The 15,060-nt window shown below is 35.2% G+C and overlaps 1 protein-coding gene across 3 annotated transcripts in view; it reads right to left on the reverse strand.

Moving 5' to 3' along the window:
- Positions 1-3,361: 3,361 nt before the first annotated feature.
- dmxl2 (Dmx-like 2) overlaps positions 3,362-15,060 on the reverse strand; it is a 141,763-nt gene continuing 130,064 nt past the window's right edge. For all 3 annotated transcript variants that reach the window (XM_056478914.1, XM_056478915.1, XM_056478912.1), the window contains 7 exons: positions 12,921-12,981; positions 12,110-12,237; positions 9,681-9,758; positions 8,483-8,574; positions 7,634-7,686; positions 6,566-6,783; positions 3,362-4,963 (listed from right to left, as the gene is read on the reverse strand). In XM_056478914.1, the coding sequence (XP_056334889.1) occupies positions 4,754-4,963; positions 6,566-6,783; positions 7,634-7,686; positions 8,483-8,574; positions 9,681-9,758; positions 12,110-12,237; positions 12,921-12,981 (840 nt within the window). In that variant the 3' untranslated portion in view covers positions 3,362-4,753. The remainder of the gene's footprint in view (positions 4,964-6,565; positions 6,784-7,633; positions 7,687-8,482; positions 8,575-9,680; positions 9,759-12,109; positions 12,238-12,920; positions 12,982-15,060) is intronic.

Genomic DNA, 15,060 nt, shown 5'->3' on the forward strand with positions numbered 1-15,060 from the left:
CTTTAGCATACAACTATACATTGCATAATCAAAAATGATCTAAAATTTACTACCTTGCAAATAGTATTTAAGACTTTTTAAGGGCCTTGAATACTTCTACATTGACATAAACGTTTAATAACTTTTAAGACCCCACGGACACCCTGTGTTATAAACTGTCCCAAAAAGATGAGGACTGGGGGTTGGGGGATGGGTGGAATTATGGGGGATTTCCAAGAGAAATTAAAAATGGGAGGGTGGCAGGAGATTGGTCTGAAATACGGGAGACTCCTGGGAAAAAACAAGAGTTGGCAGGTATGGTAATGTGTCTACGTGACAACTTGACAATTATTTCCGTGGGTTGGATTGTTTAAATTAAATATATTTATTTCTGGTATTAACACATCTTTAGTTTTACGATTTAAAGCCCAAATAGAAAATACAATAAAACACACACCAGATTCAGTTTTATTTGCATCAGATTAAGTCCATCATCCCCCTCAAAATCACATCTTTGCGAAACTTTTAATATCAGCTTCAAGCCTAAAATTATTCATTCATTCATTTTCTTTTTCGGCTTAGTCATTTTATTAATCGGGGGCGCCACAGTGTAATGAACCACCAACATATCCAGCATATGTTTTACACAGCGGATGCCTTCCAGCAGCAACCCATTACTGGGAAACATCAATACACACTCATTCACACACATACACTACAGCCAATTTAGCTTACCCAATTCACCTGCAGCATGTCTTTGGACTGTGGGGGAAACTGGAGCACTCAGAGAAAACCCAAGCAAACATCAAGCCTAAAATGTTGCTACTAAAAGTTTGTAATGTTAAAAGTACTTAATAGAATTAGTAAGTTTTTTCACATTTTCATGAAAAACAAAGTAATTTGTGTCAAAAAAGCTATTTCTTTCTTTCTAAATGTCACTTGTTTTAGATAATTGTTTTTAATGTGATGCCATTCAAACTTGACTTGTCTTCCAGTCTTCCAATGCATTGTGGGCTACTATATTTATTTATTTATTGGAATCGTTTGTACTTTTTACGCTGCATTTTCCTTTTTTTTTTTTTTTTTGGCTAATATTTTGACTGAATGTCTTGCCATTTTTATTCCTTGTTGCTAATTTTCTTTTTCTTCCTTACTCTTAATATCAACAATATGGCTGTTTCTCAATTCCATGAATGCAAAGAAAGGACCCGCGTTCTTGTGGTGACCGTTCTTGCCAAGTAGGAAGAACGAACTCGAGAAACCGCGAGAACAGAGAACGAGTCCTGTGAGAAATGAGATGTTAAGTTCTTCCTGATGGTCACATGACCTTCACGCATTTTAACGAAAAATTATTTAAACATTACAGCATTCATACAATGATTTATTGTTTTTCCCCTTTTCAAAATATATACTCTGCATAAAGACTTTACAAATATATGCTGCACAATATAAATAAAACAGATTTTAATACGAATTTCAGCATATAAACACCCTTAATGTGTTTATGCCTTTATTAAGATTTTCATGGTGATGATTACTTTCACCGTTTCATTTTGGGAAATTCCTGAGACAAATAAGTTATATCTTTGAACTTTAATAATAAACCTATATACAATGCTGCGTTTCCCACCTCCTTTATTCAGCCGCAATGACTTCTGGGACGTCTCCAGCGAGTTTTGCATTCAAGTCTGCATCCATGTGTCCTCGATAATAAGAACTCATTCGGGAACTTTCACTCATCCTCCGTTCTTGCCGTTTTGAGTTTTTGAACTTAACTTTGGCAGTTGATGATGACGTTACACGAGAACACAAAGGCATTGTTTTGTATTGATCGTTCTTGCATAAAAAAAATAAATAAATAAGGCCGCTAAAGAACTGAGAAGAATTGAGAAACAGCCTGTGTTCAATAGTGCACTGTTTCGTTTATGTACTGCTTTTATATTATATGTGTTATAGTTATTTTGACGTCAACCTGAAAGTTGTTTTAAAGGTTTGTGGTAAGGTTAAAAAAATTACAGTTGAAGTCAGAATTAACTCCCCTGAATTATTAGATAAATAATAATAATAATAATAATAATATGATTGTAAACTTTTGAATCTCATACAGCTGTCCACCCCACTTTTAAAATGTCTGATATGCCCCTGAACGGTTATTAATAAACAGTTGTAGTTAAATAAATCAATGGAGCACAACCATGCAACAGAACTCGGAAGAAAAAGGCTTGAAAGAATAAATTATGCTTTTTTTTTTCAGCGACAGGCTTCAGCCACTGTTTAAACTAGTCTTTCTTCAACCCAGGAGTACGCAAACTTACATTTTCCCATTTTGCTGTTTGTTTCGCTCTATTGTTTCATTACATATACAGCGTCACATCAAGTTCCTGCGTTTGTCACAAATTACGTGACACCACCTGGATGGAGGAGCTTGGCCGGACGTTAAAAAAAAACTAAAAAAACTGCTTTTATCCTAGCCGAAATAAAACAAATAAGACTTTCTCCAAAAGAAAAAATATTATCAGTCATACTGTGATTATTTCCTTGCTCTGTTAAACAGCTTTTGGGAAATATTTAAAAAAGGTAAAAAAAATTCAAAGGGGGTTTAATAATTTTAATTTCAACTGTAAATAAATAAAATATATGCATTGATGAACTCAACATGAGAGTCAATCACATACTGTTAGTATGTACCAGTCAGATATTATACAATTTATACCGCATGCATGTGTATATATGCAAATCCTGAAATAAAACCTGAAATGTGTCAATCTAAAAATGTAATGTGTGTATTTATATAGCACATTTATTGTGTATGGCCATACACCTAAAGCGCTTCACAATCATCAGGGAGGTCTCCCCACACCAGCATCCACTTGGATGATGCGAAAACAGCCACAGAACAACGGCGCCAGTGCATTCACCACACACTTAAAATTGGTGGAGTGGAGTGGAGTGGAGTGACAATGATAGAGCTAATTCGGTGGATGGCTATGATTGGAAGGCTATCATGGGTAAGGGCCGATGAAAGGAATTTGGCTCGGACATCAGGGTTACACCCCTACTCTTTACAAGAAGTGCCATGAGATTTTTAAATACCACAGAGAGTCAGGACCTCAGTTTAACATTTCATCTGAAAGACGGCGCTCACTGACAGAATAGTGTCACTATACTGGGGCATTAGGACTCACATAGACCACATGTTGAGCGCCCCCTGCTGGCCTCACTAACACCACTTCCAAAAGCAACCTAGTTTTCCCATATGGTCTTCCATCCAGGTACAGATTAGGCTCAGCCCTGCTTAGCTTCAGTGAGTAACCGCTCTTGGGCAGCAGGGTGATATGGATGTGGTGAGTGTGTGCGAGTTAAAAGAGCGAAAGGGAAACCATTTAATTCAAATAAAAAGAATTTATTCAACTTACAAAGGTAAAACTTTGACCATGACAGAACTACCTGGTGTTTCCTTCAGGGATATATCAACCAGTGTTTTTAGAGGCGGGGGTTTGCATTTTTCACACACGCAGACGGATCAGGCTGTTCAATAAATACACATCAGACCATCGGTTGAACATTTAAAAGTACGGACAGTTGACATGGTGCCCAGCAAATCAGACAGAAACACAAATATGATTTGAATAAATACCACATGTACGTCAAACCAAAGATACGACTATTCCAGCAGTTAAGATCAAATAAAAAAAAATAAAGTAAAAGCAATATTGTGTTTGTACAAGCTATTGTAATATTTCATTAATTTATATATATATATATTTATATATATTTATTCGTTTAAAACTATTTCCACTTTGTAACTACTCGGCCACACACAGCCAGACATTCATTTGTAAATAACAGTTTCCTCTAATAGAGCTTTTACCACATGAGATTGGTATTGTTTCCCCAGATCTGAGTGCAAATATTTAGAAGAGATAAAACATGAAAAAATAAATATGTAAATAAATAAAACACAAAGCTATTCAGTGTTGCACTTTGATCCCAGACATCTAAAACATTCCTTACATTCCTAAAAGTTAAATATAAATACGACATTTTTTGTAAAAGAACAGACAAAAAACAAACAAACAAACAAACAAATATTTTGTGCAAAAAAATCTAAACGAAAACGAAACCGGTTCTGTTAGAAGTGAGGTTTTTGAGGGCTCTGACGGACGAAGAAGTGAAACACGTCATTTCCAGGAGCAAGCGCCATTGTCTCGCGTGGAATGTTTGCGTGTCGTCAGCAGCGTGCGCACTTGTGTGTGTGTTTGTGTGTTTGTGTGTGTGGCAGGGAAAGGGTTGTGTCTCTGGGACCGTGGCGAACCGCCGGGCCACCAGGGTACTGTGCCATTTTACACTCCGCAAATACATTAGCAGCCAAGGAGAAACGTACAGTAAAAACAAAAACCCAACAACTGGACTTACACTGAGAGCAGAAGCACAGTGCTGGTATTTTAGATGCTAAAATGGGCACAAAATGAAGACACACACATACACACTTAAAAATGGAGCTTTGAGCACTTTTACAAGAGCACGACCAATAACCTGGGAATGGAGTGCGATAACTCAAACAGCTCATGCATACAGTTTTTCCTACCAACGCGTTATCCGGATTCGCGTTATCCGGAGTCGATCGTTCAGTAATCGAGGGACCTCGGCGTGTTTTTTTTTTTTTTTCGTGGGGCGAGGTGCGAGATATTTGTTACCAGTGTTACGATTCACAGCTAAGGAAACGCAGAGGTGTCGATGAAAGCGTTAAGTGTTCCAGGGGGCCGCTCCGCTGTTAGAGGATCTGGAATATACTGGCTGGAATGTTGTAGCGGTCGGGAAGGACCCTCATCTTCAGGGTCCCGTCGGCGCCGCAGGTGAAGATCCGATTCCCCGGGCAGGTTTCGATCTGCATCACGCCGGCGCCGATGTTGCGGAAAATGGACTGTTTGGCGTGTTCGGTGCTGAACGAGTGCATGAGGCCATGACCTGCCAACTTCCAGACCTGAGAAGGAACAGAAATACTGTTATTAGCTGTGTTCAGGAATTTTACTTTAGGTCATATTTTACTTGAACGGGTGCTCATAAGACAGCTTTTTATCCTACACTCAAAAAAAATGACTGTTTTTTTACAAACTACTTATTTAAAAAAAGTAACAACACAAATTGAAAGTTATTTTGGGGACAACTTACTTGTTTTATGTTCAATCGACTTTTGTAAGAACTATTAAGTTAACTTAATTCCTTTATGTTGTCCCAACACAAATCGATTGTGTGGAACCCATCATTTATTACACTGTACACTCAACAAATGACTTTTGCTGCTTGTTCATACTACTAATTTAATATGAGTTGAAACAAACACAATTCTTATGCTTTTTGGGACAACTTAATTGTTACATGTTCAATCCACTTAAATTTGTAAAAAAAATGGCTAAGTTACTCTTAGCCAGTGTCAGGATGTGGACGCACTGGGGTGATATTTTTGAACATGTCAGTGTTTACGAATAAATTACATCAAAAAGAACAAAAGTAATCTTAACAAACAGTCTAATGGCCCTTGATATCAGTCTAATGGCCCGTTTCCACTGTCAAACGGTACCAAAAAGCGAACTGTACAGTACCACTTTTTGGGTACCCTTTGCAGAGGGTAACTAGCACGACAAAAGGGCACTAAAAGGCAGAGCTAGATGGCACAGCTGAACTCTATTGGTTTACAGAGAAATGTTACTAGCGCATACACAAGCAGGAGAATGAAAACAAAGAAACCCCATTATTAAATACACAGCCGAGACATAACATCGTAACACTATATACATATAATAACAAGCCATAGTTGACCCGACCCCAAACAAACCTTGTTGTTGTCATGATGAACAGCCACAAAGCCAAGAACAAAATCTGACGTGTCCTGTTTTTGTTAAGCAAACGTGCAACGGACAAAACCCGGAGGATAAGCCGAGCTTTTTCTGTTATCCTCGATTTCACTTTTGTGCAATACCTCTCTGGTAAATTTTTATGACCTAATGTTTCATGTCATGTCTATGTATGTGGTAAATAATAAGAAAAACAATGCATGTTCAATTGTATTACAGCATATCATAAAACATGCAACAACTTTCCCATATTTAGTTGTTTAATTTATTTTTATATCTATGTTATATCTATCAAATTTATTTCGATAATGCTAACAAAGCACTTACAATGTGAGAGAGTGTTTTTGGCCAAGAATAGAAGCAAAGACAACTAACCTATATTTAAGTATACAGATAATTGCAACTAATTTCCATGACTTTTCCAAAACTTTGGGGTCTTTTCTGTTTTTCTAAATCTTATCCAGGTCTGGACAATGCCATGTCAAGATTCCACGACTTTTCCAGGTTTCCCATGACCGTATAAACCCTGTTCCTCATTCTCATCAAAGAAGTCAATTTGATGATCTCAAATTGAAGAATATCCTCCTCTATTAAACAAAGCTATTCTGGGTGCACAGAAGTATTCATGGAGCCTTGTATGTTTACAATTGAACCACTGAAGTGAGATGGAATGTTTAGAAACATCTTTGAACATCAAAACAGCCACATAAGATGTTTATAGAGAAATATACCTTCATGTTCCCCTCAGCCGAACCAGTGACAAAGAAGTCCTCGCTGGAGTCCATGGCAAGGGCTTTGATGGCCGAATCGTGTGCCTGGAATGTGTTTAGCAGTTGCCTCTGACGGATGTCAAAAACACAGACGAACCCCTTCCTGCCGCCCGTGATGATCAGCTGCTGCTTAGGAGCATACTGAAGAACGGTCGCACCATTCTCATGACACTGGAAGGCTGGACACAGAGAAAATATCACATTAAAACCAGAATATCTGCAGAGCTTCAAAAACTAATTTAAGAACTTTTTTAAAGAAACAAATACAGTAAATACAGATATGAATAAAATCTTTATATAGAAAGGCAAGGGTCCATAAGTTAAAAAACGTACTCTCCTCAAAAGCAATATTAGCAATTAACAGTTGTGTCTGGTTGTCGAATATGATATTCTGCAATATCAGCACTCTTACAGCCTTTTCACCCTTGTGTATTATTCCGCCCACATGACAAGCAGAGGAATAAGCTCACTACAGTTTGACAAATATTGCTGCTGTTGGACAACATAATGTGTTTTTGAGGCTTTTTAAGGTGATGATGTAGCTGTTTAGATTGCAACCATACTGTTTATTTATAAGGATAGTGCCTTTTTAAAAATATTCATATTTTCTGAGGTTCAGCACTATGACGGCGATCAGCAAGGCACAGAAATTGACTTTCCGTCACAAGATAGCGACAGAGACAGCATAATAAGTTCTTAGGGAGAAAAACTCAACATAAATTTCAAACAACAGCTGATCAAATCATAGGGCTATTTCACAGACGGACATCCGGTAGAGCGATAGTTAAAAATTCCTTGCTCTGTTAAACATCATTTAAGAAATATTTGAAAAAGAAAAAAATACACAGGACGGCAAATAATTTTGACTTCAACCGTGTGTATGTATATATATATATATATATATATATATATATATATATATATATATATATATATATATATATATATAAACAGAAATATTATATTAGCTTATATTAATAAATTATTTGACTATTTTTTTACAATACCTTCTTCTGTCTGTGAACTCACCGTGTATCATGGAGTTACTTGGAGCGATCAGTGTGTCCCATAAACAGACATTTCTATGGAACAAAAAGAAAAACTTCCTTAAATTCACTGTGAACTAGAGGTCTGCATTCATGTGGCTGTTCCCCACATGCCGCGGGACCCGACCAGTTTTCTTGCGCCGCGGGAATAAATTTCTGAATAAAACTCAGTAGCGGTTGGGAACTTTGGTGTAGTTTGAACGGGGGCGGGGGGACGGGGGTTACCTATAACGCTCCAGAGAGAAAGAGAGCATCCATAGTGGTGCTCTGTGTGTGTCGCTTGTAATAGGCTAGGCTGACTGGACTCTGTAACATCCTGCTGGGTGTTTTTGGGAGGCATTTTTAAACGCTATTCATTCTTCCGTGGCCTAATATGTAACTACGTGTATATAAATAATACTGTTATGATACTGTATATGAAACACAATCGGTAGTTGGCAAATATATTGAGTGGATATGTTAGTAAATCAGACTTGAAAGAGTCAGTGCCTCACCTGCCACAAACCTCACCGCACGTAACACAAAAAGAACTGACATTTAGCCTACAAATCTATGCACAACCTACACTTTAATCTGTTATCTCTCTCTCTTGGTAGTGTCCAATTTTAACGTGAGATTTTGAAAACTAGATCTAGATTTAGCGGGAATGGTCAGGTCGAATAGAAAATGGGGCGGGTCAGGAGCGGGTGAACAAAGACTGAATATACGGCGGGACCGGTCGGGTGCGGCATAAAAAACCTGGTGGGGGTGAGATTCAAATTTCAGTCCCGCGCAGATCTCTACTGTGAACAATTTGTTACTATGTGACAGCAAGATAAACCATTTGACTGACCTGCCATCATTGGACTGTCCTGCTGTGGCGATCAGACTAGAGGACGTGATGAAGGCGAAATCTCCACAGCTTTTACTGTGACACTGCCAACTCTGAGACAAACACACACAAGCGTATTTTGATATCATACAGTGGCACTGAATTAGAGAACTCTATAATTCAATTGTAATTGGACTAGTACAAAATATGGTAACCCTAAGAAACAATTTGCACCATTTACTATTATATTATATTATATTATATTATATTATATTATATTATATTATATTATATTATATTATATTATATTATATTACACTTATAATTATAGCCTTATAATTATTATACTATTATGTATATTATATTATACCATTATAGCTGCCTATAATTAAAATATAAACAGTTTATTGTTACTTTTAAATATTATCTAATTTTACATTCCTAATCCTACTCAATACATAAACCCAACTACTACCTTACTAACTATTAATAAGCAGCTAATTAGTATTTTAATTGAGCTAAAAGTCTTAATGGTCTTAGTTAAAAGTGTGAATTGTGCATTAAAATAAAGTGTGACCGAAAAATATGTATACATATAATTACAGGTTACAGTGTATCTATTCATTTAGCTACTAAGTACTATTAATTAATTACATGTACTTACTATATGGTTGGGGTTAGAATATGGGTTAGTTTAGGGTTAGTTACTGTGTAATTATACATAAATCATTGTAACTACTATAATAAGTGCATTGACTGTGTCATCTTAAATGAAAGTGTCACCACTAGTATATTATATTATGTTATATTGTATTGTATTATGCTATGCTATATTATATTATATTATATTATATTATATTATATTATATTATATTATATTATATTATATTATGGATTTTTTTTTCTTTCTTATTGATCACTCTAATTAGATTTGTTACTAGCAAAATTAAATTAGAGAGCTTTCTAAGTAAAATATTTACTAGTGAGAATCAATTTGTAGAGCTTTCTGGCAATATTACTAACAAGAATAAAATAGAAGAACTTGTGTTACTGTTGAAAATTCAATTCACCGTGAACATTTACATACAAATACAGTTATTCTTATTTATAGCCTAAAATCACGTTGTTTTTATGACAGTTTTGTTTTTAAACATTGTTTTGTTTTTAAACATCATTGACCGTCAGTAATAGTTGCGTGATACAAAAACAAGACACTTACCAAATAGGGCTTTGGGTTTGAGGAGGTCTGATTGACTTGCCAGAGGCTCAAAAATCCTTCACCATCTGCAACGCCACACTGCAGACAGATCCGAATAAATGGACAAATTTAGTATTTTTAGCAGGAGATTGCATAATGAGTCAAACAGAGCACAGAGGAGACAACAGGGTGAGCTATGGTGAACAGATGTGCTGCTGTACTGGACTCATTACATAATATCACGGACATCAATTATATAGTACATCAGTAAAAGTAATCTGAGGTCAAAACATTGTCCTGTGAATTTTATTACATTCTTTTTGTATTTTCAGTAAATGTGGTCTAAAACATTAAATCTTTTTGCTGTTGTCTATTTTTGTTGATCTTGTTATCAGTGAGCTGTATTTTGTATAGCTCTATAAATGCTTATATTGTCGTAAGCAATTAAAACAAAACAGCAATTTAAGACAAAAAAGTGTTTAAAAATAGAATATAAATTTTATTTTTGAATTTATATATTGAATTTTAATTGACGATACAGTGAGATCATTTTATTTAATGTCTTTGATAGTTTCTCTGAAGGCTGTGAAAAATGTGTGTGCATTTAAATAAATGACCTTTTGTAAATCTTGTTTGTCATTGTCATAAATTAGCATAATTTACATAATTGCATAACATTACAAATGCATATACTTGAATTCCCAATAGTGCAATAGTGTATACTATAACTTGATTTTTTAAAATAAATTCATAATAAATTCATAATATATTAAAAAACTAAGTAAAATATTATATTGAACTTCTGAAATATGAGTAAAATGTAATATAATTCAATTACATTACTAAGCAAACAAACAAAATAAACAAAAACAGTATTAATAGATACAAACATTTATTTAAACATAATTTAAACTTCAATATGTTTAAAAATGTAACTTATTCTTAAGAGAGAAAAAGAAAATCTCCAGTCACTTTTTCTGTTTATTTGTCACAATTCCTATATGCTGATTTGGTACTCAAAAAACATTTATTTTATTAACATACTGTATCTTATATATTATCAATGTTGTGTGATATTGAAAATGTGATTCGCCTTTTAGGGAACCTTAAACAACAAACTTTAAATGAGCAGATTTAAAATATAAATATTTGTAACATTATACATTCACATTTATTCATTTAACAGATATGTTTGTCCAAATAAACTTAAAATTGAGGAGGCATTCAGCGATACAACAACAAGAGGTAATACACACAAGAAGTGCAAGTTATGCAAAGGAACTGTTCAGAGAATTAAGTGCTGGAGTAAGGAGGGCGAGTGTTTTTTCGTCTGTGTGAGCCACATTTACAATTGCATAATGTTTTGAGGTTATCGTGTGGTGTGGTGGGAGCTACAGAAGAGGGGCAGGGGGGGTCCTGGTTTTGTTCACAGGAATTCAGGTGATCACGGAATTATACAGTGGGGGAAATAAGTATTGAACACGTCATTTTATTTTTTCCAGGGAATAATATTTCTAAAGGAGCTGTTGACATGGAATTGAACCAGACTTTGGTAAAAACCCAAACAATACAAACCTAAAACTAAAACAAAACAAAACAAATCTGAAAAATGAGTTATGTGTAATAACAATAGAATGACACAAAAAGAATGTACTGAACTACTGAAACATATTTAATACTTTATATAAAAGATTTTTTTTGGTGATGGCAGCTTAAAGACGTCTCTCATATAAAGAATGAAGTCACATGCACGGCTAAGGTGTGATTTTTTTCAGAGACTTCAACAGAGTTTAGAAATCTTGATGGTTCTGTGGGTCTTTTCTACTAAATGTGAGCTTTATTTTGTATGTTCTATTGGATTCAAGTTAGGTGATTGGCTGGGCCAGTCTACAGCTTGATTTTCTTTCTCTGAAAGCATTTGAGCATTTCCTTGGCTATGTTTTGGATCATTGCCTTGCTGAAATGTCAACCCTGGATTTATCTTCCTCATCCTGCTAATGTAGATGATGGACTGAAGCAGCGAATATTCATTTACAACGAGGAAGGGCAGAGGGTTGCTGGAGAACTACTGAGAGATTTCAGCTGCTGTCTGGGCTTTCACTGCCTTGCTTCACCTTCCTTTCTTCATGTGTTCAATACTTTTTTCCTGCTCCACATAACTTAGTTTGTAAACTAATTAGTTTTGTTTTCTTTGCATATATGGATTTCTTTGGTTGTTACCAACATCCGGTGAAAATTTCAAGTCAACAGCACTTTTAGAAATATGTTTTCTGAGAAAAATGGTGACGTGTTCATTACTTATTTCCCCGACTGTAGATGACAAATTATCTATTAAAGAAGCCATTATAAATGCCTTCAGTGTCACTTTTGATCAAATGATTGAATAGCGTGCACTGATTAATAAAAAAGGCAATGAAGTTGAATTATTGTGATGTTGAATGCTTTAATACCTTGTTGCCCTGTGAGTTGAAGTAGAGGCGAGTGACTCGAGCATTTCCAGCCTGTCTGAAGCAGATGAGCTGCTGTGGACGATTCCACTCAAACATCCGCACACTGCCATCCTGAGCTCCTGTCATATCTGTAAAACAAAAACAAACATAAACAAGTCAAACAGGGTACTTATCCAAATCCAATTAAAAATAAATTATTTTTAGAAAAACGTCTCTGGTTTGATTTAGTTCACGTGATTCATAATTTGCACTTCATAACATCTGTTAAGTGCGCATAGTGCAAATTTGTGCCCTTGAATGTTGCATTGTGGGACTTTTCAGGGTGTGAACATTTCAGTGCACTGGAAGAATTTTGTGATCGAGACAGCACTTAAAATGGCTGACGCCCTGAGCAGTGCACTGACAACTGAACAACTGCTGACTGAAATGCACCCCAACTAAACAATGATTTCAATGGAGAGCGATAGTGCTAGTAACTATCGGCTACACAAGTGTCCATTGGTGAATGGATGTGGGCGTGTCGAGTAGTGATGGGTCGTTCTTTAATGATTCGTTCATTTTGAATGAATCTTTTACGTGACTTCAGAATGATGAGTCATGTGAACAAACGACTCAAATGAGAAGACATGTCAGAAGAGGTGAGCTGACCGAATCATAGACAAAAGGTAAACAATGAATGATTGTTTTCTCTTTCCTATTCTAGTTAAGACATGTTTGTATTGTGATCAGTGTTTGGTCTAATTGTAGATGTGTTTGGAAGCAACTATTACAAAGTTGCTGCTAGTGTGAATGAGGCTTAAGAGATACTCACAGTACTGATAGATGGGATGAGATGTCATTCTCTTCACATTGTTCAGGTTCCTCTTCATGATCTGAGAGAAACGAGTTCAACAGAGATTATTTTCTCAAACATACACAAAGCATTGATATTCTTACAGTTTAAGATTATCAATTTCAAACACCCACTTCATGTGTATATAAGTATTATCAATACCATTTAATCCCTAAACCTTTGTCCCACTGCAGTACTGCAGATTTTTAACCCTTTCACACATAAGTTTTAAATACTACTGCTCAACCGCCTGAATGAGTTTTTTTTTATTTTGTTTAAACCATATTGTTTTACAGTTTCCTTGGCAAGATATCAGTTTTTCCACCTAACACACAACAGTTCTGATGATTTAAGCATGTATATTGTTAATTTTTTCCATTTTCTGCAAATATTGCTGAAAATACTAATTATATCGAGAAATATCTGATATTCTAACTCTCAAATATGTGTAAGAACATGTACTTTGTCATTTAATGATTGTCAATTAACAATGATCATTATCTTATTATTAACGTAATAATAGGCAGGTAATAAGCGAGTAGTTTATAGCATGAATGTGACCTAAATTAAAATGCTACCAGTAAACATTCTAGTTACCTAAACAGTGTGTACCTGCATGTGAATAAAGAACATCACCATACTATGTGTAAAATATTATTATATCCATTTACATCGACATCATGTGTATTTTATGTGTATTTAAATGTCTGAAACCTAAAATAAATCTTATTTACTGAACATTCTAATCATAATGTTGTGATCGAACGCATCTAAGGGTTAAAGGCAAAAGAATTTAAGGGGACACAATGTCACTGTTGATTTCAGGCTTTTGTTGGCACTATTTACAAAAACCGGTCAGTGAATGAATATCAGGGCTAAAATTGTGCGATTTGACAATTTATCAATATGCCTTCACATTATACAAACCCACAGGTCAGAGAGCTTATTAAACTTTAACTTTGGGATGCACAAGCTCACATTTCAGTCACAATCACAGTCAAATGTCTAAAAAAGACTTTTGTTGTATATTTGTCTCTTAATCTCAGGAGACCTGAGTTCATCAAGTTAATCAGCAGCATTTAGCTTGAAAACGTAGTCTGCAAGAAGCTTCTTCACTATGTTCAGTTTATCAGCTGTGAATGAGAACAGAGTTGAGGTGATGACGCAGGTCTGCACCTTGGGCCGCTCGGACTGTCTGCGGTTTACTCCACTACCTCCATAAACGTTCTTATCAGCTCAATACAGACTCATCAAGAGCTCTGTTGAGACCAAGACTCACTGTTTGTGTTCTGCTGATAACAGCCAAAACAAAACACTCAGTTGCTGCTCTTCATCTGTGGGAATGGTACCATCATGTGCGTGCTTCATTGTCCGTCTACTTACAGACGCTGGAGTTTTTTTTGTTTTTTACTTTTTATTTTACAGATTATAGTCAATTGGACCATGAAAAAAGTTTTGGGAGTTCTTATGTTTTATGTAATGACAGTTATATTGAAGGTATATAAACAAATCCTTGCAATCTCAGAATGATTTGAAAATTGTGATTTAGTGGAAGCAAGAAAATGCCCATCTATAAAGTAGACTGCCTGTCTATATAGGAAAAAAATGAATAAATCTCAGTTTCCCTGAATTTATTAGGTGGATAGTTGACAAATAGGCAGTTTTGTTATTATAAAATACTATTTTTTAAATATATATTTTTTTATATTTATGGAGTTTGTAGTCTGATGTTTGAGAAAATCTAAGGAGTAACTAACTTTATCAGTTCTTTCAGTTTCAGTTATTTTTTACTGAACTGCACTGTAAAAACATTCTATGGTGTGACCAAACGAAAATGAAGAAAAACATGTTTTAATAGTGTATAAATGGCGTGAGATAGATTTATCGTCATTGTTAGACACACATCTTTATATAGAGCTATTTATACAGCACAGGGAATTTTGAAAAATATATATCTTTTCTCCATGACTTGTTGGACAATTTAAATAAATAGGTTTGCCAAACCAAAGGCCAACAAAACTTAACATTCTATAGTGGTTCCAAAAACATTAATCTGAGATAAAAACTTCATAGAGGGCTTCTGTCAAATGATCTTGAATGTGATGTGTTTTCAGTGGAA

Source organism: Danio aesculapii, chromosome 18 (genome assembly GCF_903798145.1).
Source record: "Danio aesculapii chromosome 18, fDanAes4.1, whole genome shotgun sequence".
NCBI classification, from domain to species: Eukaryota; Metazoa; Chordata; class Actinopteri; order Cypriniformes; family Danionidae; genus Danio; species Danio aesculapii.